Consider the following 27,932-nt stretch of genomic DNA (forward strand, 5'->3'; position numbering starts at 1 on the left):
CCTCGTGGCTTTCTCCCACTCGCTCCTCACAGCTCACACCGGACCTGAGCAATTCAATTCAATTTTATTTATGTAGCATATAGCGCCAAATCACAACAAAAGTCGCCTCAAGGCGCTCAGGCGGCCGGTTCTGGCCCCCGAGCTGCATGTTTGACACCGCAGACTTTCAATGTTGATCGTTTGAGACTAACAATGAAAACCAGCGATTTGCTGTGTAACTCCTACAACATGATATGTGACAGGAAGTGAATCAGCTGGAGGAGGCGGAGTCACAGAGACATTAAAACTTTATTTCAATGACGCAAAAATAAAAAAAAGTTTCATTATAAACAAAGATAATACTGACACACCGAACGTGTGTGTGCTCCAGACATCCACCTGCTCCACACAGGGCACAGGTGAGGCCCCGCCCCCTCCTGCTGGGGCCTTCTGCTCTGCGTTGGCATGGTTATGTGGCGAGCGATGCAGGGACGATGTCCCTCAGCAGCTTGTTGAGCGCGCCGACCTTCTCCTCCAGCAGGAAGTTCTTCTTCTCGGCGCGTTTCTGCCGCTGCTCGGTGACCTGCAGCGCCTTCATCAGCTGCGAGTTCTCCACGTACAGGTCCTTCAGCAGTGCGCTCGACTTGGCGTTCCTCGCCAGCTGTGGGAAAAACGGCAACGGGTCAAAGTTCGACCGGACGTTTGTGAATGGCGGAGAAGCGGCGCCAACGCTCACCTGCTCTTTAAGCTGCTCCACCTTTTCCTGCAGGAGCAGACGGACCGCCTTCAGTTTGGTTTCCACATCCTCCGCCCTCTGCTGCAGCGCCGCCATTGCCTTCTCGTACTGATCCTAAACGCCACACACACACACAGGAAGTGACAGCTGTAATGCAGTGAGAGGGACGGCCTGTCGCTGCTGCGGGCAGCGGTCATCATTCTCCTCATAAAAGGGTAACCTCTGACCTCTGACCCACCTGCTTCGTGCTGATCTGAGAGCTGCTCTTCTGCTCCTGCTGCCTCAGCTCCTCCTCCAGCTGCAGACGACTCCTCTGCTCCTCCATCAGCCGGGCCTGCAGCACCTCCGCCCAGTCCCTGCAGCTGTTGTCCTCCTGCTGCTGTCGCAGGTGCTGCGCCTGCGCCACGCTGAGGGCGGCGTCTGCTCGCACCGCCTGCACAGACGACAGTTTTAAACATGGCCGCCGATCAGACATCCAGAGCTTTAGTGACCAATCGTTTTTATCCTTGCAGCGTCCAAATACTCACACGGCGTGTATGTGTGTGCCCATATGGAAAAGAAATAGTAAAAACATACATGATTTACTCATGAAAGTAAATCATGAGTAAAAATATAGTAATGATATCTGTAACAAATGTAGCATATTTGCAGCTCTGGAGGCCAGGATTACTGAATTGGAGACTCGGCTTCGCACCCTTCATTCACCCGTAGCTAGCCAGGCCCCTGTAGCTGGTGCAGCCGAAGATACCGTAGGCCCCGCTAGCTGTTCCCCGGCAGACCCCAAGCAGCTGGGGAAAGAGGGCGGCTGGGTGACGGTGAGGAGGAAGCATAGTCCTAAACAGAAGCCCCAGGTACACCACCAACCCGTTCATGTGTCTAACCGTTTTTCCCCACTCGGCGACACACCCGCCGGGGGTCAAACTCTGGTAATTGGTGATTCTGTTCTCAGACATGTGAAGCTAGAGACACCGGCAACCATAGTCAATTGTCTTCCAGGGGCCAGAACAGGCGACATTGAAGGAAATTTAAAACTGCTGGCTAAGGGTAAACGTAAATTCAGTAAAATCATAATTCACGTCGGCAGTAATGACACCCGGTTACGCCAATCGGAGGTCACTAAAATCAATATTGAATCGGTGTGCAACTTTGCCAAAACAATGTCGGACTCTGTAGTTTTCTCTGGTCCCCTCCCCAATCAGACCAGGAGTGACATGTTTAGCCGCATGTTCTCCTTAAATTGCTGGCTGTCTGAGTGGTGTCCCAGAAACGATGTGGGCTTCATAGATAATTGGCAAACCTTCTGGAGGAAACCTGGACTTGTTAGGAGAGACGGCATCCATCCCACTTTGGATGGAGCAGCTCTCATTTCTAGAAATATGGACAAATTTATTAAACCCCCCAAAATATGACTATCCAGAGTTGGGACCAGGAAGCAGAGTTGCAGTCCTACACGCCTCTCTGCAGCTTCTCTCCTCCTGCTACCCCCCCAAACCATCTCCATAGAGACTGTGTCAGCTTCCAAAAAGACAAAAAACAAACTAAAAACCAGCAACAAACAACTTAAACATAAACAATCACAAAGAAAGAACAATACAGTATCCACATCTGAACCAAAGAGTAAAACAGTGAAATGTGGATTATTAAATATTAGGTCTCTCTCCTCCAAGTCTCTGTTAGTACATGACTTAATAATTGATCAACAAATTGATTTACTCTGCCTTACAGAAACCTGGTTGCAGCAGGATGATTATGTTAGTTTAAATGAATCAACACCCCCGAGTCATTCTAACTACCAGAAACCTCGAAGCACAGGCCGAGGGGGAGGTGTGGCAGCAATTTTTCACACCAGCCTGTTAATCAACCAAAGACCCAGACAGACTTTTAATTCATTTGAAAGCCTGATGCTTAGCCTCGTCCACCCCAGCTGTAAACTCAGAAACCAGTCTTACTTGTTATCATCTATCGTCCACCTGGTCCTTACACAGAGTTTGTCTGATTTCTCAGACTTTATATCTAATTTAGTTCTGAGCTCAGATAAAATAATTATTGTGGGTGATTTTAACATCCATATAGATGCTAAAAACGACAGCCTCAACATGGCATTTAATCTGTTATTAGACTCAATTGGTTTCTCTCAAAATGTAAAAGAACCCACCCACCACTTTAATCACACTCTAGATCTTGTTTTAACATATGGCGTAGAAACTGAACATTTAACAGTGTTTCCTGAAAACCCTCTCCTGTCTGATCATTTCCTGATAACATTTACATTTACAATAATTGATTACACAGCAGAGGAGAGTAGACTTTATCCCAGTAGATGTCTTTCTGAAAGCGCTGTAACTAAGTTTAAGAATATAATCCACCCACTGTTATCATCTTCAATGCCCTGTACCAACACAGAGCAGAGCAGCTATCTGAACGCTACCCCAACAGAGGTCGATCATCTTGTTAATAATTTCACCTCCTCACTACGTACGACTCTGGATACTGTAGCTCCTGTGAAAACTAAGGTCTCTAATCAGAAGTACCTGACTCCGTGGTATAATTCTCAAACACGTAGCCTAAAGCAGATGACTCGTAATCTGGAGAGGAAATGGCGTGTCACAAATTTAGAAGATCATCATTTAGCCTGGAGAAATAGTTTGCTGCTTTATAAGAAAGCCCTCCACAAAGCCAGAACATCTTACTATTCATCACTGATTGAAGAAAATAACTTCAATAATTACTTCCTCCAAACCATCAACGTGTCTTTTAGACTCCATTCCTACAAAACTGCTCAAAGAAGTCCTGCCATTAATTAATGCTTCAATCTTAAATATGATCAACTATCTCTAATAATCAGCTATGTACCACAGGCCTTCAAGCTGGCTGTAGCTAAACCTTTACTTAAAAGTAGAATGGGAGGCAGAGCCTTCAGTTTTCAGGCCCCTCTTCTGTGGAACCAGCTTCCAGTTTGGATTCAGGAGACAGACACTATCTCTACTTTCAAGATTAAGCTTCAAACTTTCCTTTTTGCTAAAGCATATAGTTAGGGCTGGACCAGGTGACCCTGAATCCTCCCTTAGTTATGCTGCAATAGACATAGGCTGCTGGGGATTCCCATGATGCATTGAGTTTTTCCTTTCCAGTCACCTTTCTCGCTCACTATGTATTAACAGACCTCTCTGCACTGAATCATATCTGTTATTAACCTCTGTCTCTCTTCCACAGCATGTCTTTATCCTGTCTTCCTTCTCTCACCCCAACCAATCGCAGCAGATGGCCCCGCCCCTCCCTGAGCCTGGTTTTGCTGGAGGTTTCTTCCTGTTAAAAGGGAGTTCTTCCTTCCCACTGTCGCCAAAGTGCTGCTCATAGGGGGTCATGTGATTGTTGGGTTTTCCTCTGTATCTATGAAGCGCCTTGAGGCGACTTATGTTGTGATTTGGCGCTATATAAATAAAATTGAATTGAATTATACTGCAGGCCTGGTTTTAGTCGCAAACGTTTCCATGATGACGAAGCATTGAAAGAATTTGTACGGAAACAAATTGGTTTCGAAACAGTCAAAGACTCGCTGCAGCCCTGGTTCCTGTTGATAAAACTCTTATCTGATTGGACCCCCCTGCAGTCCTGATCCGGGGCACAGACCTGGTCCTGGGCCTGGATCCGGGCCTCCTCCGCCTCACTCAGTCTGCTCTTCAGCTCCTTTTGCTCCTCGCTCAGTTTGTGGACCTTCACATTTTCCACCTGCAGCTCCGAGAGCTGAGCAAACATCGACCAATCAGCTTTAAGAATCTTGAGCAGACCCCGCCCCCCAGCTGCACCTGGACAGTACCTGGTGTTGGAGCTCCTGGTTCTGGACTCTCAGTTTGCAGGTCTCTTCCTGCAGAGTGACAGAGGCCTGCTCCTCTTGCTCCTGCAGCGCCTGTCGGAGCTCCTCCTTCTCCCTCATCAGCTTCCTGACACCGGCCTCCAACTCCTCCACCTGAAACAGGAAGCAGCCAATCAGAATGATGGGGCCGCAGTCCAGTCATAGTCAACGTGGCGATGTCAGAGGTGGCGGTCTCACCCTGCTCTGAGCCTCCTGCAACTTCCTCTGTAGCTCCGTCGCATCCTGGGCGTGGCTGAGTTTCTCCTGACTGATGGCGGCAAGCTGAGAGCGAAGGAGCTCCGCCTCCGACTCCAGAGACAGCACGCTCTGCTGCAGCTTCTCCACCTGAAGAAAAAAAAGGCTCTGTGATCATGTGACACAGACTGAGGCTTAAAGCTAGCTAACACTAACGTCCACTCGACGACCTCGTCCAAACGCCTTCACGCATGGCTGAAAGAGCGGAGTGTGACGTGGCCTGACCTTTGACCCCGAGGGTTAAACCTGTCCTGCGTTAAAGCTGCAGGTGTTGCTGTTCGTTTTCTTGTTTTTCACATTTAATGTCTGCGATATCGACCTTTGTATTTCGCTCATCGGCGTCTCTCAGCAGTTTGGCCTTGTCCTCCTCCACCCATTGCAGCTTCAGAGTCACGGCGCTGAGCTCCGCCTCCAGCACCGGCTGGCGCTCCAGCTGAGAATGAAGCACAGCGAGGTGAGTGTCCTTGTTGACCTCATTAACAGCTCTGAGCTGGGATCCTGCACAGTTTTAATTCAGAACCTCCTACCTTCTCCTTGGAGGTGCTAAGCTCCGCTTCCAGCAGCTCTTTCTCCTGTGTCCAGGACGCCTGCAGTTGCAGCTTCTCCCGCTCGTGCTGCAGCGCTGCGTCCTGCAGCCGCCGCACCTGAAACAGCAGAAACCGTTCATCCGTCAGAGCTCACGGCAGATACACTCGTCGCCACGTTCTCGACCCATCCCGTTCACACACTGGGGTCTCCGCGCTGCCGTAGTGGAGTGACGACACCTCGCCACCGGTAAAATCTAAAGTCAAACGAGTGAAGAAAAAACAAAAGCGACAAGTGTGAGCATCATCGACGCTCAGCTTACCGTTGCATGCTCCTCTTCCTGCTCCTTAGAAACCGTCGCTAGGCGCTCGTGCAGCATACGGACTGATTCCTGGTCTCCACGGAGACGGGTGCTGAGCTCAGCGTTGTCGGTGCTCAGCTGCAGGTTCCTGCTGCTCAGATCCAGAACCTCCTCACGATATCTGGAGTTCTGCACACATCATCATCATCATCAATCATAATCTGGATTTCTAAAACCTGAACCAGACATATCCTGGTTTGGAGAATCAGAAGCAGTGTAATCGGATTACATTTAAAGTATTAAACCCTGAGCGACACAGACATAAACGTGTTTGTAAAATCAAGAGAAATCTGAGTCCGGTGCAGACGGGTCACAAACACCTCGGCTTAAATCAGCAGATATTTCAGTGGAGTTTGGTCAGCGCTCACCTCTCTGTGCAGCCTCTCTTCTTCTTCTCTGCTTCTCTCGTGTTCTCTCTCCATCTCCTCCAGTTTCCTCCTGCAGGAGGAGAAGACGGCGTCATGTGGCTCTGCAGCATTAAATTTAACATTAAAGGGCGACAACATTAGAAGGATGCCGATCCTGCGCCGAGACCAGAGGAGAGTAAACCGGGTCAAGCTATCTCAGGTTTACGCTGAGCTCCGGACTCATCACGGCCCATCGTCACCTTTAGCCAATCAGATGACAGCAGGTTCTGCCTCACCTGCTCAGAAACAACCACCTGCCTGCACACCTGCGCAGCCTCAGGGGTGAGCTGCAGCTAGAGCCGCGGCGCTCACCTCTTCTTGGCAACCTCGTCCTCCATCTTGTGGACTTCCTGCTGCAGGGCGCCGAGTCTCTCCTGGAGCGCTGCGTTCTCTGATCGGACCTCCTCCAGCTGAGTCCTGCGGCCCAAAACACAGAATCAGAACCGCGCTCTGCACCTCAGACAAACGCAGCGTCGTGATTGGACAGCAGCTCAGCCAGCGCTGTGAACACGCGCTATATTCATACAAGCGATGGTGCACAAACTGAAACACGCTGTGGTCGGAGGAGGCGGCTCAGAAACCAGAGGAAGCCGTTATTAATATCTTCAGCTCAGCACCTGCACAGGTGGGCACCATCGCTGCAGCCAGCAGTGGGCGAGGCTTCGTCTGGTTTCACAAACCGAGAGCACAGAGGCTCCACACGTCATCATCATCGTCGTCAATCAGATCAAACAGACTTAAATTATGAAGAAAGAATTTAAGGAAAGACAAAAGGACAGACAGGAGGAGGGCGGAGTCAGTGATAAGTATTTTCATGCATTTAGATGATGTCATTCGGTTAGCGATGGGGTGAAGGGTCAGTCTGCAGCAGTGCATTGTGGGTCAGGCAGACGGAGGTTAGTCTCCGGTCTCCGGTCCGGCTCATGCTCCACAAACCTGCGTGCACCGGCCGGCTCCACCAGCTCTTCCAGAGCCAGAACCAGGTCCTCCAGCTCCAGCAGCTGCTTCGTCATCTTCTTCTTCTCCCTCTCCAAGTCTTCCTCCGCCGTCCTCTGCCGGCTCTCGGAGTCCCGCAGAGCGGTCTGCAACTGGAGGAGCTGCTCGCTGCTCGCCGGCTCGACCTGACCGGTCTTGGCGTTGAGCTGCTTGCGGAGCTCCAGGACCAGGTCAGCGGTGTCGTTGAGCTGGGAGCTGAGGTCTCGGAGGTGGTCTCTGAGAGAAGAGATCTCCTCCTCCATCTCCACGATCTGGGTGGAGAGCTGGTCGGTGAGCCGGATGTAGGTCCCGTTCTCCTGGCTCAGACGCCACACCTCCTCCTTCTCCTCCGCCAGGCTGGACTGGAGCAGCGAGGTCCGGCTCTGCTCCTGCTCCAGAGCCTCCTGCAGGGTCTCCTCGCCGCTCCTCCTCCGGTCCAGCTCCTCGGAGATGCCGTCCAGCTGCAGCTGTAGGTGGTCCACGGCCATGGCCTGCTCCTTCAGGTCCTGGATCAGCCGGGCGCGGTCTGTCTTCAGAGAGTCCAGTTCGGCCGCAAGTCTGGAAACTGACTCAGCTTTGCTCCTGAGCGCCTCCTGCAGGTTCTCCAGCTCCGCCCTGAGGGAGGAGACCGTGTGCTCGCGGGCTCGGAGCTGAGCCTGTTGCTGGGCGACGGTGCAGGAGAGCCGGTTGCAGCTTCCTGCCGCCTCCTCTCGGTCCTGCAGGAGGCACGCAGACGCAGCCTGCAGCTCCTCCAGCTCAGCCTTTGTGTGGGACACCTGAACCTGAAGCTCCTCCTCCCTGCTCCTCGCTAGCAGCAGCTCCCCCTCCGCCGAGCTCTTCTCCGAGGCCAGGCGTTTGTTCAGAAGCTCCTGAGACTCCAAGAAGGCGATACTCTCCTCCAGCTGCGCGCAGGCCTCCTCCAGCCGAGCCTCCAGCTCCCCGCTCCGCCTGTAAGACGCCTCCAGGTCCTCCTTCAAATTGGCCTCTGATTGGCTGGACGCCCGCAGGACATCCTGCAAACCGGAGACTTGCTCTTTCAGGAGCCGGACCTCTTCCTCTTGCCGTTCCTCCATGCTCCTCTTCTCTTCCCGGGCTCGCTCCTCACTGCACAGTTTCTCCTGCTCCACCTGCACGAGCCTCCTCTCCCAGAATCCCCTCTGCTCCTGCAGCCGCCGGCGTTCCTGGTGGAGCTGGTGCAGGAGGCGGCGCTGAGCTTCACCGTGCTGCATCTTCATCTGAGCGAGCTGCTGCTCTGACTCCTCCCTGCTCCAGGAGACGCAAAACCAGCCAAGCGTCCATAATTCAACATGCACGTACAACAACGGGAACTGTGTCGGTTCATTTTATTTTGAAAAAACAGGAACTCAGAGCACCTAAGCCAGGGGTCAGCAACCTTTAACACCCAAAGAGCCACTTGGACCCGGTTTCCACGCAAAAGCAAACACTGGGAACCGCAAATAGTTTTTGAAATCTAAAACGAAGATAACACTGTATATGTTGTTTTTTTACCTTTATGCTTTGTGTGAACAACTAAAGTAAGTAAAGTTTATTTATTAAGCGCTTTTCACAGACAGGCAGTCACAAAGTGCTGCACACAAAGATTAAAATAAACAATACAATCAATAGACATTATACACAATGTAAAGGATCAAATGTAAAGAATGTAAAATAGGTGGATCAACAAAAGGCTTGTTTGAACAGAAAAGTTTTTAACTGCTTTTTAAAAGAATCCACAGAGCAACTAAGGTGTGCTGTTTATGAAATCCATGAAGTGCTACAGAGAAAATTACATTTTATTTATGTAATGAACACGTTTGAAGAAATATAACCAAAGTAAAGACACCCAGCTGAACTAAAATGATCCAGCAAACAAAAGCTGCTGTGAGCCCCCCTCATGTTGCCTTTGTGCTTTTGGAGCCTTGACCTGACTTTTAAAAAATAATTGGAAATAAGCTCGATGCTGCTGAAAAATGAAAAATAGATATTTGCAAAATTCTGCATAAATATGTATTTTACCTGGTTAATGTGTGTGGCGGGGCGTGGTCTGCAGCGCCGCTACAGGGGGGGCGGACTCATCTGAGCGGCACCCGCAATCACGCCTCGCCGCCTTTACGTCTGTGCTCGCTCTGCTGTTGTGTTGGTGTGTGTCGGGCTGTGAGCTGCAAAGCTACAGCCGGCTGTGTGCGTACAGCAACAGTGTGTGAAAAGCGTGTTCATGCAAACATCGTCGGGTCTGCCGTGGTATGTTTACAACGGGACTTCTGCTCTTGAACCTCTGCGCACAGCGTCTGCAGGTCGGGGCTGTACGAAGTCACTTCATCTTTACAGGACTGTAAGCTGTCGTCTGTGAGGCGTGAGCGTGTTTGTTTGTAACACAGTTCACGGTGGAGCTGCTGACAAAATGTGGATCCAAGATCTATAACTGGCCTACCTGGGGTTGAAAGTCTCGATAAACGCACGGCGTTTCGGCGGGTACACCGGCTTCCACGAGTGTGACGCTTATTTTGAGCGATGAAAAAAAATAAGATATAATTTTATTTTTATATTTCAATATCACAATAATCTAACAATTTAGAACTACAAGGTAAAAAAGAAACAAACAAATAAAATACACTTCAGTTAAATACTTCTAATTTATTTTCCCAAACCACCCGGAGCCGCAAAATAAAGACTAAAGAGCCGCATGCAGCTCCGGAGCCGCGGGTTGCCGACCCCTGGCCTAAGCTTTTATGTCTCAGAGGTTTTATTTTGATAGTCACAGGAAGGCTGCTAAACTAAGTGTGAGGCTTGAATGGGTGGAGTGTCGACCGTGTGAGACAGACTCAGGTAAAGAGTCGAGCTTCATGATTGGTTTAAACGTTTGATGCAGGGTCAGGCTACATGTCGGCACTCAGTGATGATGTCATCGGGTATCATCACACCTCCGCTGACGTTTTTATGAGGTCATCACCCACCTGACCAGCATCACCTCCTGATCCATCTTCAGCTTCAGCTCCGCCTCCAGCTGGTCCTTCTCAGCGCTCAGCCGCTGCACCAGGTTACCAATCTCTCTGGCGAAGTTCTGCTCCAGCTCGGCGCGCTCCCGCTGCATCCTGGGAGCATAACCGGGGTCAAAGGTCAGAAACAGAGCGGGTCCCACAGCCTGAGGTACAAATCCTCAGACAGGTAACGTTACCTGCGCTCCTGCTCGTTGCTCCGCCCTCCTCCGTGCTGGATCTGAGTCTGCAGTTTGTCCACGGTCTCCTTCAGCTGCTTCACCTGCTGCTCCACCTGAGACTTCTGCTCCTCCAGCTCGCTGATCTCCAGCTGACACACAGGTGAGAATAAAACCAGAAAATTTAAGTTCAGCTGCCTCCAAGGTTCAGCTCCACCTGCTGCACCTGCTGCAGCACCGTCCTGACGTGGATTTAAAGTTCAGTTCAAATGTGGAGGAAAGCAGGGATACTGGGAACCAGCAGGACTCCATTCCTTTAAACTGGGACATCTGAACAAAAGTGGAAACGTCAGAGACGAGCAGTGTGCAGCCGTCTCTGACGGTGTCCCGTCGCAGGAACTTTGTTTCTGGTACGACAGCTTTTAGTGCGACACCTTCCTTACCTTGAAGGCCTGAGAGATGTCCTTCCGCTCCACCTCCATGCTCTGCCTCATCTTCTCCAAGCTGCGCTCATAGTAGTTCATCTGTGGAGGAGGAGGAGGAGCAAGTGTCATGGTCTGAAGGCTACACACTGCGTGCGATGTGTGTGTGTGTGTGTGTGTGTGACCTGCGTCTCCAGCTGGATGTTGAGCTGCTGCAGCTCCTCCTCGTGTTTCTGCTTCAGTTGTTCCAGGGCCAGTTCAGTCTGGATGCTGACGGCCGGGCCCGAGTCGTCCAATGAGCACAGAGCTGAGAGAGAGAGAGGGGGGCGGGGCTCCAATCAAAATTTTGGTTCGCATGTTGCCGTAGTCGAGTTCCTTGGAATCGTTAGCCTGCCTGCTCGATCCCACTTATAGGTTCCTGCACTCTGGCTACGATCAGCTGATTCCAGGTGTTGGAGGAGAACAGTAACACGGTCAGCGTGGACGTAACTTTGAGTTTTATTGCACGAGAGCGTGATGGTGAAGTGGACACTGCTCCAGGACTGAAACAACTGCATCATACTGCAGCTAGCCAAGAACCCAGAGTGACGCTAAAGCCGAGTGAATGCTGACCCCAGACCAGCACCGTGATAAAGTGAGCCGCTGCTGAACTCAGCAGGTGACAGATGATGAGCCTCCGTTTCTACCTGTCCATATTTCTACAGTAGAATCACCATGACGACCGCTTTGAAGTCTCATGTCTGATTTGTGTTCATACATGAGTGAGGTCACGTGTGTTGGTGTGTGTGGGGCTGCAGCCTCAGGTGTTTATTGTTAAATGGTGATTATGAGACAGCGCGTTTCATTTTACAGAGAAACATGAAACATGTAACGAGCAGTATAACGAGTGGGAGTAACTAAGTAATCACAGGAAGTCTCAGGAGGCTGGCTCAGCCAATCACATACAGCCCTGTGTGACTGAGTGTGTGTGTGTGTGTGTGTGTGTGTGTGTGTGTGTGTGTGTGTGTCACCTGCTTTATCAGCCGGCTCCAGTTTCTTCCTGACCCGAGGAGACGAGCAGTGCTTCACGTCCGAGTCTGAACAAAAACACAAAAACCAAATCAGCTCTGAGAAACCAGAACACACACACACACACACACACACACACACACACACACTTACCAAGAGACATGATTAATTCACACCGAGACTGAAACCTGTGGGTCTGTGTGTGGGCGTGTCCACACCTTACCTGTAAATCCAGTTAAAGTCTCTCAGCAGGTTTTACAGCCTCATGTTCACGTCAGACAAGAAAACATGAACCAACCAATCGACCGATCGGTGATCTGGACGTTTGTTTGCTTCTCTCTCATTTTTGTGTCTGACAAACTTTCGTGAGAGTTTTTGTGCGTCTGATTAGAGGAGATAAAACTGAGCAACCAGCAGTCAGCTTTGACATCAATAGCTGTGTCCAAATTCATGGGCTGCGTCCCCCTGAGGACCCGGCCTTCGTGGTCTACGTGGGCCGGGTCCACAGAAGACCTTTGAATTTGCGTCTCGGTGGAGTTTAATAAACTCTCGACCGTCTCACACTTCTGTTTAATCAGTTTTCTGTTTGACGTTTATTCAGCTGTGTGAAAACCACCCGATGGATTAATAAAGTTTTATTTTGTCTAATCTAATAACTTCAATCTCAGCCAAACTGATTTACTCACAAACAAACACAACACTGAAAAAGCCCAACAATAACATTTTTAAGTTATCCAAGTGACTCATATATCATGTTTAACCTGAGTAGCGAAGACCATGGGGGGGGGGGGCCTGACAACTATGTGCAGGGAGTTCGCTGTTGTCCTGGGTCAGCTATCGAGCTGGTGGGTAAGAGACGTGTCTGAAAACATCGAAGCACTTTTGCAAATATGTGGTGTCTTGATAAACTGAGCAGATATTTGATGTTTGCACAGCTACTTTCTCTCCCGAAAATATGTTAAAAGTTTATTTTGTGACCCAGAAAGAATAATAAGAGTAATATTAAAGCTAAGCAGCTGCCGCCATTGTTAGAAACTGAAATTGTCTGGGCTGCGCTATGAATTCTGGGATATGGTGGGCCACGAAGGACACACCCGACCCATCCTTCAAATCTGGGGAAATGAAGGATGCATTTGTCGGCTGCATTCGGAGGAGTCTACGAATTTGGACAGCCTTCGGCGCGTCGCTGTGACGTAATCGGCCTACAGATGCGGCCTCAGGAGGACGCAGCCTTTGGACACACCCCCCCAATGTGAATCGAGCGTTTTTATTGGACGGTTTTCTGGATTCAGGCACAGCGCCGCCCTCTCCTGACAGGAACGGGTTCACTTTAGTGCGTCTGTCTGCTGTTTTTCACAAAGCCTAGAGGCTGAACGGGTTTGTCGTGTCAGGAGCTTTTGTGTGTATTTGTGTGTCGTTGTGTTACCTGAGTCTGACTCCGAGTGTTGCTGGTTCCAGCTCAGCACGTTGGCGGCTCCAGCACGCCGTCTGCACTTCCTGTTTCTCCTCTGATTCTTCAGCAGCTCCAACTCTGAGCTCAGCTCATCGTTTCTGTCCTGCAGCTCCTGAACGCGACACACACACACACACACACACACACACACACACACACACACACACACACACACACACACACACACACACACACACACACACACAGGTTTTCAGTGCTGACACACACAGTCCTGTATCTGCCTACATGCAAATACAGAGGAAACAGCTGTTTGGCTGCAATGCACATGTGACAGGATGATGTCCAAACAGCTGTTTTTACAGCTGCCCCCCTGAGGCTGGTGACTCGATGAATTGATCCTCAGCAGCAGAGATGCTCTGGCAACCAGGCTCACACCTGCCTGCCTAACGACCTCACTCTGCCAAGATTCATCTTAAACACTTCTCTTTCAACTGCTGCTGTGTCCACAGTGTTACAGCCATCATTTTACCCTCAACGTCGCCATCGTTGTTCTCTTTCCAATAGCGAGTCTTTCAAAGCTCAGAGATGTGAACGTTTTAAACTGTGTGGATCCAAGTGGAGGGATCACATTGAATCACTGAATGAGTAAAAAGAATATGAACTTTTAATATTCATTCAGATGTTTTCTGACTTTAAATTTTCTTTTCTCATTTCTTAGGTTTTTCTAATTTACAATTAAAACATTTTCAGCTTTTTTCCAACTTCTTCTTCTGTGTAAACGTCAACGTTTAGCAGTTCAGCACCTTTGTTGTCAGATTAAATTCGGTTTTCTTATCTCATTCAAATTTTTTAACTTAAAATTCAGCAATTAATTCATTTCAGTGCATACATTCAGATTTCAGCATTCACACTGCAGTTTCTTCAAAAAATGCACTTTCTAGTTTATATTTGCTGTATGTGTAATTAAAATTACATTTTAATTTGAAAGGACTTCCTGTCATCTGTTTCCTGGGAAGCCTTTACCTGCTGTGGTCTCTACACGGCCTCAGTATTAACGTTTGCTGCCTGCCTGCGTTTGATTGGCTGAGAGGACACATAGTCCAACACTTCACAGCTTACATTCAAAGCTGCAGACCGCTGCCTCATCACCACACCAACACTCAGGTCTGTAAATGAAATGTGCTTCAAACAGATTGTTTCTGCAAAATCATCGTGCCCTTCAAAATAAAAGCGTGACAATTTAAGGCGGTCGGTCTTACCCGGCACTGCTGCTCGTACTCTTTGATGATTTCAGACAATCTTTCCTCGTGACTCAGACCAACGCTGGACGGGTCCAAACCGCCAAACTGCCAAAACAAAAACAGCAGTCAGTCGATCATCAGCTGCTTAAACTGAAACGTAAAGTCACGGAGAAACCAAGTCAGAGGAAAGCTTCATTAATCATTCATCAGAAACAAGCTGGAGTTACCCAACACCAGCTGCAGTGTGTCAGCGACACACATGCACACACCCACACATCAGAGTTTATGGTCTGACGTTTGGCGTCTCGCTGTAGCGCGTCTTACATCCCTCGCTAACAGCGCTGTCAGGTGTGTGAATTAAAGCTGCTACATGTGATCTAGTTATGGAAATGCATTCTTTTCTTTCCGTGCATCACGTCACCCAGATCACCTGTGTCCTGGGTCACTTACCCAGAGTACTGGGGTACTGCAGGGGTACTGCAGGGGGCGCCACAGTCAAACAAATAAAAGCTGTAATTCATTATATTAGCTTTGATACTAACGGCTGTTATAAGGAATACTTCACCAGCAGTAAGTTCATGATTGAACCACAACCTTTAAAATTACAATCAGTGAACTCTGTTCATCAGGTTTTCTGTTCGTGAACGTTTTTAATTTTCCGTGTGATGCCGTCTGAATCCAGCCCTGAGTCCGAACAAGGTCTGAAAACAAGAGGAGGAAATGCTTCATCTGCAGTCGCGATCCACGTAGAGACCACCAACCAGCTTCGCGCTGTAGTCACCTGCAGCTTTTATTTTGAAGGCGCTCAGGTCACGTGAGATTGCTAGACGAGGTGCAGGAAGTGGCGGTCACCCGCTCATCTTCACTGTGACATCACAGAAGCGATCCAATCACCTCTGGCGAGTCTCACGGAGTGTGGAGCAGCAGCTGACCCACTCTCCACCGTCTTACTCGTTTCTCCCACTTCAGGTAAACTCCGCCTCCTTTCCCTTCACGCCTCACTCCTGCTCCCGTCTTTAAATCTGATAAATTTGCTGAACAAGTTGGAAGACTTTCAAACTCTTCTGTCACAGTTTGCTGGCTGAAAACATTTTTTCCTCATTACAGCCGGGAGCTGCTGTCGCTCGTTTAACGACAAAACTGGAAGAAGAACAGATAAACTCTGGGACGCGTGACGTAAGATTAGGTGTCAGAGGCGCACAGCGTGAGAACGGAGCCGACTGATGACGCTGTGAGTCAGACCGAGCTCTGGCCGTAACCTGGCGTTTAACCTCGGCGGCGGCGTAAAGGCTTTCTTTGCTCACCTTGTCACTCAGCATCTGGTCCAGGTCTCTCTGCAGTCGCCTCGCTGAGCCTTCGGCTTCAGTCAGCTTCATCTTCACAGCGTTCAGCTCCTCCTCCAGACGACCGTTCTCCTGAAACGACAGGACGCGCTCAGCGCTTCACGCCTCTTGATTTTCAATAACCGATCTGATCACAAACTGCTCGTCCTGATGGGGACCTGTGACTAAACATGACAGAGGAGAAGCGGTGTAGCACACCTGCACGGCGTTGCAGAGCTCCTCCTGTAGCTCCGCCTCCTGCGCTCTGAGCAGCTGCAGCTCCTCCTGCAGAGCGCCGCGCTCTCGCTCTATGTGCTGCAGCAGCGCCTCGCTCTCCTGCTCTGTCTCGCTGCGCAGAGCCGTCAGCCTATCGCGGAAGTCCTGCTCCAGGTCCCTGCCAATCACAGAGCGGCTCGTCAGCACCGGCGTCTCACCCGTGCACACGGCGGCAATCGTGCTATCAGTGTAGAGCGCAGCAGGCACAGAGCCCGACCCTTACCTGATCCGGCTCTGGTTGAGCGTCTCCATGCTGGCGTGCCGGTCGTCCACCTCTCTGACCAGCTGCAGGTTCCTGCGGTCGGCCCGCTCCAGGTCGGCCTTCACCTTGTCGCGCTCCCTGCAGGCCTGCTCTGCCACCTCCCTGAACACAAACGACAGAGAGCTCAGGGTTCAGCTCCTCGTCACAGAGCTCTGCTCCGTCACTGCGGAGGTCAGAGCAGCACAAACATCACCGTCGCCAACAGCTACCAAGAGCTTCAGACTGAAGCTCACAGGCTCCTGCATCTCTCTTTCGCTGGTCCCGAACAGCTCATCTCTCAGACTGCTGAATGGTTTGTGTCAAAGCCATCAAGTCTTCCCGGGGAGACGAGCGGATATCAGGCTGTCAGGCTCCTCTGAGCAGGAATTTTGTCAGTACCTGCGTCATCTGCTTAATATGGATGTTTGGCTTTGTGCAGAAACAATGAGGATAAAAGTGGCCCCGCAGCCTGTGAGAAAATCATCACTGCTGCTTATTCCGGTGCGGCCATTTATTGATGCACACGGGGACACACCGCCTTCTTTGCTTTGTCGCATTCACCTGCACGCCAGCCCCTCTTTTGCCTTGATCGTCAATTAAAAAACGGGATTTCCTCATAAATAAGTCAAAGAATTGCTGAGGAGTGTGCAGCACGGGAGCCGAGCGGCAGACCGCTAATCAGCTTTGTGTAATTGTAAAGCTGCAGGAGCAGCTCTGTGCCTCATTCTTACACATACAGATACACCACAGCCTTTGAAGTCTATACTACAAATTACTACACTACATCACCTCATAAGTCCACAAAGATCACCGTCGCCAACAGCTACCAAGAGCTTCAGACTGAAGCTCAGAGCACTCCCAGAAATCCCAACATACCAGATCAATCTGTGATTATTACAGGTCATTATCAGTGGAGACATCAATAATCCAGGACAGGACTGTCTGAGGAGGCTCAGAGGAGGCTAAACTCTTCTGATTTTAGCACAGAATGTAACTGAGCCTCAGATGAGCCCCTGAAATCTCAGTCTGAGAGAGAGGGAGGAGTTGTGACATCTAAATGCTGTGCTGTATGTAGGAATGAGGCGACATGAGGCACGAGCACAAAAACAACTGATTTAAAGTTAAACACAGGACACTAAATCCTGTCAGTGTGACAGGCAAATGTGAGTTTTTAAAGGACCTGCAGACGCAGCACGGGGCGCTGCTCCAGCCCCGCCTTGAGCAGCGCCCCGTGTTTCCTCGGAAAGTTCATCAAACCTACTGCAGGTGCTGGATTTCGATCTTGTAGGAGATGAGCGCCGCCTGGTGGATGCCGTTCCCGCTGACCAGCAGCTCGTTGTCCAGCGCCAGCGTCAGATCTGCCAGACTGAGGCGCTCCTCCAAGGGGAAGTCCAGAGTCTGCAGGGACATACACAGCTGGAGTCACTCACTCACACGCCATTATCAGGAACATCTGTCCAGCTGAGCCCGCCTCAGGTCACATGATTCAGTTCAACAATCATTAGAAGACATAGCATACATTTACACTGCTATGCAGATGACACCCAGCTCTATCTGTCCATGAAGCCAGATAACACACACTAGTTCATGCATTTATTACTTCCAGGCTGGACGACTGTAATTCATTATTATCAGGAAGTCCTAAAAACTCACTGAAAAGCCTTCAGCTGATCCAAAATGCTGCAGCAAGATTTTCTGTAAACTCGACAGAGCCCCTTATAATCCCGTGTGCCTTATGTGTGAACTCTGGTTGTGTTTACTGACCTTGAAATGATTTTATGTGCACGGCGCTCGAAAATCTGTCAGATGTTTCAGTACGACTTTGCTGAGCTACGAAGCCGCACCGCTTGATGGATTGTCGGAGCGTTATGGCATCGTAGGCGGAGCCTCATGGAGTGATACGTACTGCGCTTCAACATAATGTTACCGTACTGTGTGTGTATGACCTCTTTTTAAGTTGTGTGCATATTATACATGGTTATGCTGAGGATGTGTCGGCCAGTTTCCACTGGAAATGCCTTTTGGTTAAACTGTCAGCGAGGAATTTGCATTTGCACTGTTACATGTTTATATAACTTTAATGCACATAAAAAACAGCTGCTTGTTTCAGTGAAATACATTGATGTTTGTTTTGCACTAATAAAGTTGAGGAGTTGTAAAGTATTTTGTCTCGTGTCGATTATATCGTCAGTTATATCGTTATCGCAAATTTTCAAATGTATATATTGATATAAATATTTTTGGTCATATCGCCCTGCTCTGGTCTGTACTGTCGGACAGTAAAAACAATTGGGGCGACTGTAGCTGTGTTTGGTTGCTACATAAAACTGAATTAAATTCAATGAGTTATGTGAGTAAATGAAAACATAATTAGAATATATGTATGTGACTTCCTGTCAGTCATAAAGTCATACACAGAGACATACACACAGTGCTTTAACTGTTACGACACACACACTCACTCACATGCACGCACACATACATACACAAACAGAGTTTACAACACACCATGTGGGTTTTAAGTCTGGGGTTTAATGTGTTGACGCTGTCCAGCCCCACTGGACAGCGTCAACACATTAACGAGCACGGGGCGATCCGTGGTAGCTCGTTAACGGAGATTTGCCGAGTTATGGTGTTAACGTCATTTTAACGAGATTAACGCTGACAGCACTAGTGGAACACAATGAATATGACTGCACATTTAAGCCGACATCACCGATTCGATACTTTGGTGTCACGGTTTGATATTTTTTCGATACAAAAAAAAATGTTCATGCTGTTTTAATTTGTCATTTATTAAAATTATAAATATATATTTGAACTCAAAAGTACAGTTTTTAAATTTAATGTTGCTGAAACAACAAAATAAAAATAATAAATCTGATGGAGAAATCACTCATCTTTGGAAAAGAGAGTGTATTACAGAGAAATGTCTCTTTCCAAAATAAAAGCTATACTATCCGCTTCTTCTGGGCTATATTCTCAGCAGCATATTAAACATATCAGGTCCCCATAAGGAGAATCCTGTGCTAACGGCTGTCTAAATGACTCGGGTAAAGTTTGTAGCATGCTGCTTGTTGTTTTTGTCTGCTTCCACTTGTCTTTGCACTAGGATGATGTCGGCGTAAATGTGCAGTCATATTCGTTGTGTTCCCACTAGTGCTGTCAGCGTTAATCTGAAATGACGTTAACGCCACAACACGGCAAATCTCCATTAACGAGCTACTGCGGATCGCCCCGTGCGTGGGGCTGGACGGCCAACACGTTAACGAGCTAACTGCGCTAACACACTAGCTCCCACCCATGTAATTGAGCATTGCGTGGCACATCCAACATACTGTTTTACTTTAGTCCATGACGCGCTTACCTTCAGGGTCATACGTCACATGAAAACCAAAATAGTTCCAAAGGCCAGATCTGAATGAGGGTGGGGGAGGTTAAATTTGCCATGTTGCAACGAACTTAGCTTCTGTCTCGCTAGCTTGCGCTGCAGTCAGTGGATCTGCGCTCGACAGTGCAGCCTAGGCGGAGTAGTCGAGCGCAGATCCACTGAGCGCTCAACACAGACAGCATCATCAGAAGAAAAGTTGATAAAGTAAATTAAAAATGTTGTATTGTTCGATACATATGCGTACTGAACCGAAAGCACTGTATCGAACGGTTCAATATCAATACGAGTATAATCTGACAATAACTATAATATTGGCCATATTATATTTACATTACCACAGTGAGATGACTTTAGTCTCATGAACAACATTAACTAATTGTTATTTACTAACTAATGTTAAATGACTGTTCAGCACAGAAATGAAGCCCAACAATCATGTTTTACAGTCCTGTGGTCTCAGCCTCAGATACTCAGCTAAAGTGATGTCATGACAAAAATGAATGACCAACAAAACATTTTTCTCCTTCATTTCTGTCACACAAAGCTGTATGAAACGTTTCTCGCGGTTAGTATCATGGTTGCTAGGCAACCTGAACAGCGCAAGGAAGGCCAGACCGTCCCATTTCACAAGCCTCTCACTTCCGCACTTCTCGTACTTATAGTACGCACCGTACGTAGTACGCGTAGTGCGCGTACTTCAAGCGTGCAGACCCTGGATTGGGACACAGCCAGAGCGAGGATTTTCACATCAACACTAAGTCACATCCACCACAGAAGAAGAGCCAGAAACAGGAAACAATGAGCAAAGATGAGGAGGGGGAAGCGACCCGTTTGATTTTCTGTGAAACTGAGTCAGTAAAGACTAAACTGATCCACGAGCCACAGAGCAGAGGCTGCTCCGACACGCTCACAGAAACATTAACACAAAAACACATCAGAGGGTAGAACGGGCTCTTTGCCCTGTGCCCAGCTCTGACCTGCAGGATGTCCCGGCTGTTCCCGATGCCCTCCTCCGTCCACAGGGCCGCGACGCGCTCGGGGCTTGTACATCCTGAGCCGTCGTCCAGCCGGCTGAGCACCCTCTGACCCACGGTGGCCATCAGCAGGGAGGGCGAGGCGGAGCGGGCCGAGTGCTCCTCTGACACCTCCCGAGGCTGCATGGAGGAGCAGAACACAGAGTCCAGGTTCAAAGGTCGGCACGCAGACAGAGCAGCTTAAGCCCAACGCAGGACCAGACTCCAGAGGAGCGCCTGCCGCAGCCCTAACCATTAATCTGGATTAGCTTCAAGGCGAGCCTGAAACACGCCAACGTCCTCACACACACGCACGCACGCACATCTGTGTGTGTGTGTGTGGACGGGTATTAACATCTTCATGGGGGCCAAAAATTGGTAGTTTACTATACTTTTGAGGACAAACAGCCCTCATGGGGATCAAAATCCCCACGAGTTTGAAGGCATTTTTGAGACTCAAAATGTGGTTTTAGTTTCAGTGTTACGTGTTAGGTTATGGTCAGGGTCAGGCATTCATTTGTATGAGATCTTTGGGAAAGCGAGTCTCACTCGTTCTGCCTACATTTCAAAATAAGAGCACATCTAACTGCTCAGAGTTTCTGGGTTCAGTCTGAGTCACCTGACTGTAGCAGCACGTGGCGGCGGCAGCGCTCATCCTCTCCATCCTCGCAGCCTGTGATCACGATGGCCTTTACCTGTCTGTGTGCACTACTACCTGCTCACCTGCAGCCACCACAGCTGATTGGACTGATGAGCTCCAGCTGCGCAGAGCTTCCTGACTGGCTGAAAGGAGGCGAGGAGGGCGGTGCTGCGTTCAGGAGCTGCTGGGACATTCTCACTCTAAACACAGCTCATCGATCTGACTGACATTATTTCTAATATTCAGCTTCTTCCTTTTTTATTCGACACTGAAATAAAATGTTAAGTAATTTAATGAAGCTCACAGTCTTTATCTCAGCAGTGAGACGTTCAAGGTCAGGGTCACTCAGGTCTGAGGGGCGGAGTTATTGACACAGGTGAAGCAGTGACCTCATTTTCTTTCGTGGAGTATTTCAGCAGCTCTGACTTCGGCTGCAGACTCTTCTCTGAACGTGTGCGCCTCACCTTGTGTGGCGCTCTCAGGTCAGCTTGTCGTACTGGGGTGGAACAGGTGATGGGGGTGGAGCCACAGAGCACCTTCTTGAATTCCCTAATGCTGACCCTGCCGTCTAGGTCGGGATCCAACTTCCTGAGCAGCACGTCCACTTCCTGTTTATGAGCAGAGAGATCAATACAGATACTGATGTCATCACAAAGGGCGACGGTACACACCTCACCTCAGTGTGCAGGTGTTGCAGACCCAGGTGTTCGCACACCAGCATCAGCGCGTGTCCTCCTGGCTCCTCCCCCTGGTGGTGACCTGCAGACAGACACGTGAACCTGAGCTTGAACACGGAGGTTCTTCCTGCATTGGCCTGCTGAGAACAAGCTTCTAAACTTTCATCTCTACATCTGAGCGCGCTCCGTCGCGGTGTGTGGACACCGTGCTGCTGAGATGTGTTCCTGTCACGTCGGTATGTAACTTTGATGAACACAGTTTTGGTAAAAAGAAAATAAATAACTATAAATAAACTATGAAGACAGATTTATCACTCAGGAAGACAAATGTACAAACAGGAAGTTGTCACCAAGTGACGGTGTGCAGTACGATTGCTGAACGTCAGAATAAAAACACCCAGAAACAAAGAGAAGGGAAACGTTCAGCAACAAGATGTGTGTGCGTGCGCGAGTGTGTATGGAACCAACAGCAGCAAGAAAACTCCAATAATTAATAATATTGGAGTTTAATAATAATTAAACTCCAGCGACAGGACGTGGCGGTACCTTTACACTGAAAGGATGTCTCCTTCTGACTTCCTGCCTCCTCGTCAGACTTCAGGCTCTGCAGTGAAAACATGAAGGTCAGTGATTGCAACACACACACACACACACACACACACACAGTGAAGCCAACAGCTATTGGAAAAAATTCCTGAGCAGTCGTTACTTCTGCCGCACTGAGCATGTTATATATTTGTGTGTGCGTGCTCACGTGCACACTCCTGACTGTCACGCTGAAGAGCTTAGCGTGTAAACCCTCGTCCATCGGGACATTTACGGGACGGATCAGGACCTTTAGGACGTGTTTTGCTCGCAGATTAAAATGTTTAAATATTCGATGAAGAAATCTTCAAAAACATTCAGAATCAGCTGATCGCTGCACAGCTGAAGTACTGCCATCAGCTTCACATCCATCACAGTCCAGTGATGGACTCTCTGCAAAAACAGTTTCACTGACAGACACAGAGAGATTATATCAATTATAAATTAAATAATAAATTATAATTCTGACTGAAGTGCACACTCAGGCCTGTGAGTCCCGTTCAGCCATGGCTCATCTCTGCCAGTCAAACACACTTCGTATACTGAACTGTACATTTATTGTCTTTCAAGAAGTCATTTTTATTCAGTGTTTTCATAAAAGCCTCATTTTTATGCATTTCTGCTACTATGGAGAACACGTGAGTTGAAGGACCAGTTGGAAACCTTTATCCAGCTGCTGATGTTGTCATTGCTCAGCTCTGCAGTCGGCCCTCGAGGACTGGAGTTTGAGACCCCTGCTCTCGCTTATTTGGTTGCAGTTCTACTGAGATTTAAAAATAGACATGCAAACAGGATCGTGGGCGCTGCTCTGTGGGCGCTGCTCTGTGGGCGCTGCTCTGTGGGCTTAGGCCATGATGTCCCGTGGGACACGTGCTCTGTTTCAGATCCAAATGAAAACTCTCTGATGTTCCTGTTACTGTGTCAGTCTGACTCTCAGCATTTTACCCTCTTATGCAGACTGATTGATTCACCACAGCTGTGGTCACACTGTGAAAACGTGTTTGGTGAGAGGTCGCCGACCAGTCTCCAGGCCTTCCACTGATCAGTGCAGGAGGAAACACACGGACTCATGAAAGAGGCCAGTGTGTCTGCAAACTCAGGTACAGCATGAGGACAAAACTGAAGGCACCACGACGCTGCCCCAGCCTGGAGGGACAAAGTCCAAATCCATACTCGGCACCTCTCCAGCACCAAAGTGAGCCGCAGAGAGTCAGTTACTCGAGGTGAAGACTGCAGTCAGACCATTTCCTTCTGAAAAACTGTCCAATGCCTCAGACAAACCCAGGAAGAAAGGAAAGGGTGGCTCTGGTGTAAAGAAGTGATGAAGAAGAAGAGGTGGAGTCGTGTTCCCGCAGCAGAGCCGCTGCACTGAAGCTGTTTCACATTCTCAGTCAGCAAAAACTAAAAGTGAGAAGCAGCAGCCAAACCAGCGGAGCGTCTGCCAGCAGCCGCATTCCTCACAATCCCACTTCCTGAAAGACCTCCACCGCCCCGAAACCGCCAAACCTCCTCCTCCCCCCTCAGGTATTCACAGCCTCGGCTGCAGAATTGCAGGAAACCTGAGACCAGCTGACTTCACACAGTGAGAACCAGACCGCAGCTGCAGCCTCACCGATGCAGAAACATTCAGAGGTCAGAGGTCACAGCATCGTCACGGCACGAGAACAAAGTGACAAAGAGCTGAGTAAACCTCCTCCTCTGCAGGGACTCCGCCCTCTGCGTGCAGCTGAAAACCTAAAACCAGAAACTCTAATTAGAGCTGCAGCTCCCGAGCGCCTCGGCCGGCGCAGACACACGAGATCCAGGCGACGGACGACGGCGGGACCCTGCAGCGCGGCACGCACACGCAGTTTCAGGTGTTCAGTCAGACAGCATCACTGCGGTACGCTCACACGTACAGGAAGCCCACATTCAGGGCGTTCCCACAGTTTTTAACTGAAACTCCAACCAAACCACTCGAAAATGACTCCAGAGCTCAGAGTTCTAATTACTTTAATTGCAGGCAGACCTCCAGCTGCCATAAACATCCTGACGAGTGAACCGAGTCACATGACCACACCTGGGCGTCTGATAATGTGGCTTCATGTAATCCATGAATCGAGGCCCGAGCTTCCAACCACGGACGCGATGACAGAGACCGACGTGACATGTGCCAACATGTGACTTCTTTGTGTTGATTATGATTTTAAATTCTTTATCAAGCTAATCACTCCGGCCAGCGAAGAAACAGACCACAGCCGGGTTAGCGTCTCAAACTCAGTCAAAGGAAAGAAGAACAGGAAGTCAGTGTTTCAAAATAAAACTAGCTGTCTCACCTCCACGCTTTCCAGTGACGTCGCCCGTCTCAGTTTGGCCTTTCGGATGCCGGTCGGTGACGAGTCTGAGGCCTCCGCTCTGGATGGCGGAGAGTCTTCTGAGTCACGGGTAAGCGCGGCGTCGGGTTTACTGCGGCGGCCGTAACGCTTCGCTCCTTTCACCAACTTTGGCTTCACCTCCTCTGGAACAGCTGCAGAGAAGAAGAGGAGCAGCCTGAGTGGGTCAGCAAGACGCCGCTGCGACACTCGGAGCCAGAATGTGCCAAAGAAGAATCCTCCTCGGACTTTAACCAGACCACCCAGCTCCTGCACGTCTGCAGCCTGCAGACGCCGTTTATCTGCGCTCTCTGTCCCAGTTCTACATCCAAACTGTTCAGAGGGCCGAGGATTCGTGCGGCGTCCTGCTGCGCCACAAACACTGAAACCATGTTGGGTCATAACGAGCTGCTCAGTGTGCTGTGGTGTCAGCGACCGCAGCAACACCAACACGGCCGTCGGCTGTCTGAACATGTAAAAGCCCTCACACCTGCATTGCTGCCTCAGAGCCATGATTAATCCAACACAACACCCTGAAGGTCACATGACTTAAGGTTTACATCGCGCTATAAATAACATGAAACCAAACAAGAGATCAGCTGACATCCATTTGTGTTCCCCAATCATGAACCTCTGACCCCTGACCTCTGTAGGCCTGCCCCCTTTCTATGTGTCACCTGGCTCCAGGTAGCTGCTGTCGTCCTCTGATGTCCCGAAGTCCAGAGAGCGGGACAGCACGGCCACAAAGCCCTCCTTAAACTCCTCGAAGTTCACCTGAAACACAAACACTTGATTTCATTGAAAGCGCCACACAAATACTGTGTGTGTGTGTGTGTGTGTGTGTGTGTGTGTGTGTGTGTGTGTGTGTGTGTGTGTGTGAGAGAGAGAGAGAGTTACCCGGCTGTAGCGCCTCTCTCCCAGCAGCGTGGCGAGCAGCAGTGGCAGGTGAGCGTCCAGCTGCAGTTTGCGGCACAGCGCCGTGAGCTCCTCTCGGTCCAGGAAGCCGGTCGCCGTCGTGTCGCAGCTGTCGAACTCGGCCTTCAGCTGAGAGACGTAGCGGCTGTGCTCCGCCTCCTCCATGCCAACGCATCACACTGTGGCGCCCACACCTGGAGGGAAAACACAGGTCAGGCAGAGTACAGCGAGTTATTCATGTGTAGTTTTGGTCTTTCAGCTGAAACACAGCGAGGTCAGTGACAGGAGTGGTTAAACTTCAGACTCTCTGCTTCCATTTAAGAGCTTGTTGAACGACCCTTTAAAGCAGCGGTCTCCAACCTTTTTTGCGCCACGGACCGGTTTATGCCCGACAATATTTTCACGGACCGGCCTTTAAGGTGTCGCGGATAAATACAACAAAATAAAACTAGTACCGGTACCAAAAAAAAGAAGCTTTATTCATAACACACGTGAAAAGACCCAGGAAAACCGAGTAAACGATAAAAACGATAACAAAATAACGCTGAAAACCGATAAAAACCCTGAAAACGAAACATTTCACGCCTGAGCCTCAACTCTCGCGGCCCGGTACCAAACGACTCACGGACCGGTACTGGTCCGAGGCCCGGGGGTTGGGGACCGCTGCTTTAAAGTATTACTGCTGTTTTTACCCAGAGTGCACTGTTTTCACAGGAAGACAACATGGCAGGATGATCCCAGGATGCTTTCTGTGGAGACCGTTGAGGTGACTCTCATCCCAAGTACAGATGTGATTTTAAGAACCCTCCGTGCCTGGAAGCCCGGGACTGCGTGCTGTTCATTCCACATGTATGACCCTGAAACACGCCTCGGCCCCTCCCCCATGCCTCTGTTACATCATCAGTGCTCCTCTTATCTGTGCGCTGGCTGTTTCACCATCATCATCCTCAGCACACTGCTTCAGCCTGGAAACACCAGACTTATTGATACGTGAGACGTCTGTCTCCATTAAAAACAGACGAGAGCTAAAGCACTCATCGATCGATCGTCCACGGACCGTGTTCTGATTTTTTTTTTTATGTTTTGGCGATTACTTCAGTCATTTTGTCACAGAAAAGGTAAATAAATTACACACACTGTATATAAAAATGGACCCCTCCCTTTGTGGACATGCTGAAGTGGACCTTTAACTTTGTGGCCTGTGTGTGATCACCTGGCTTGGCGCTGTTATCAGTCTTTATCCACAGACACCTGCTGATCAGTTCTCACTAACATCCAGTCAACATCCTAGAATTTCACTGCAGACCCAACCTGGAGCCCGTTCTTCTTGGAGGCCCCATTAGTACAGTAACCTCACAGCAGCCATGTCATTGGTCAGATGATGTCATTAAAACGGCTGAGGATCTCCTCTGTCACACCAGCCCTCTACACGTCCTCCTTTCTCCACCTCCTCTGAGCACCTCCTCTTTTCCTCCTGCCAGTGTGTTATCATTGATCATAAGCTCTGTGGTGATCCTCCAAAGTTAAATTCAGCTCGTATTTGATATTCTTGTATTCGATTAGTTATCAACACCCTGATCAGTGCAGCTGCTGTTGTGTTTTGTGCTACAACAGTGGACAATGAAGTTGTTTTGAAAGCGACACAGGTGTGAGATACCCGAGCAGGAGTTTAACGTCAGCTACGGTCAATGTAAACACGAACGTTTCCGGAAACCCCCTCGGCTCTGTCCGGAGACTCTCGCGAGCTGAAGAAGCTTCACCATGGGAACAGAGTCGCGAGCCGCGGGAACAAAAGCCAAAGAGCCAAAAAAAAGTACAAATAAATCAATAAAACACCGAAAAACTTTTTTTTTCACCCCTTTAAACTCCCGCTTCTAACGGAGAGTCTCCCCGGTAACCAGCTCACGTTAACATTAACCAGATGAAGTTAACGGTAACCGTGAGTCCGGACGGGTCGGTAGGTCAGTCTTACCGCGGGAAAAGTTCTCCTCCTCCGGTCAAACTTCACGTTTCCTCCATGAACGGCCTCCCGGAGCTCCGCCGTTAAGCCGCTGAGCACAAGTTACCGGAGCCGCAACACCGACACACCGAGCACCCCGAAAACCACACACAGGGGTATTTCCGCTCCGCCTTCACAATAAAACACAGCGACGGTGCGGCATTTTACCGGCAGCGGAACCTTTCAAAATAA

At 49.4% G+C, this 27,932-nt stretch overlaps 1 protein-coding gene and 1 long non-coding RNA gene across 8 annotated transcripts; one reads left to right on the top strand and one right to left on the bottom strand.

The window, feature by feature from the left end:
- Positions 1-269: 269 nt before the first annotated feature.
- Positions 270-27,877, bottom strand: ninl (ninein-like). Of its 7 annotated transcripts, XM_026190016.2 has the most exons (31): positions 27,714-27,877; positions 25,724-25,935; positions 25,504-25,600; positions 24,791-24,981; positions 22,437-22,494; positions 21,890-21,972; positions 21,678-21,821; positions 20,538-20,714; positions 17,431-17,567; positions 16,152-16,292; positions 15,872-16,046; positions 15,635-15,745; positions 14,349-14,435; positions 13,102-13,240; positions 11,678-11,743; positions 10,853-10,974; positions 10,689-10,769; positions 10,267-10,397; positions 10,046-10,183; positions 7,053-8,354; positions 6,429-6,533; positions 6,078-6,147; positions 5,671-5,838; positions 5,351-5,467; positions 5,143-5,256; positions 4,767-4,913; positions 4,533-4,682; positions 4,346-4,459; positions 954-1,148; positions 716-829; positions 270-640 (listed from the first exon to the last, which is right to left on the bottom strand). In XM_026190016.2, the coding sequence occupies exons 2-31, from the start codon at positions 25,904-25,906 to the stop codon at positions 449-451; spliced, it is 5,049 nt and encodes a 1,682-aa protein (XP_026045801.2). In that variant the 5' UTR covers positions 25,907-25,935; positions 27,714-27,877; the 3' UTR covers positions 270-448. The 7 variants fall into 7 exon arrangements, with proteins under 7 accessions (XP_026045801.2, XP_080143756.1, XP_026045805.2 ...); XM_080287630.1 differs by lacking the exon at positions 20,538-20,714; XM_026190020.2 differs by lacking the exon at positions 7,053-8,354.
- On the top strand, positions 25,814-26,890 carry LOC145419575 (uncharacterized). Its single transcript, XR_013900866.1, has 2 exons — positions 25,814-25,952; positions 26,456-26,890. It is a non-coding gene; the product is annotated as an uncharacterized LOC145419575 (long non-coding RNA).
- Positions 27,878-27,932: the final 55 nt, after the last annotated feature.

This window comes from Astatotilapia calliptera, chromosome 13, assembly GCF_964374335.1.
Source record: "Astatotilapia calliptera chromosome 13, fAstCal68.1, whole genome shotgun sequence".
In the NCBI taxonomy this organism is placed as follows: Eukaryota; Metazoa; Chordata; class Actinopteri; order Cichliformes; family Cichlidae; genus Astatotilapia; species Astatotilapia calliptera.

Bases quoted from the DNA above. Each gene is read 5' to 3' on its own strand.
- ninl (XM_026190016.2), bottom strand. From the start codon at position 25,906: ATGGAGGAGGCGGAGCACAGCCGCTACGTCTCTCAGCTGAAGGCCGAG. The intron at 17,568-20,537 runs GTCAGAGCTGGG...ATGTCCCTGCAG, and splicing joins ACAGCCGGGACATCCTGCAG to ACTCTGGACTTCCCCTTGGA. The intron at 4,683-4,766 runs GTGAGACCGCCA...TTCCTGTTTCAG, and splicing joins TGCAGGAGGCTCAGAGCAGG to GTGGAGGAGTTGGAGGCCGG.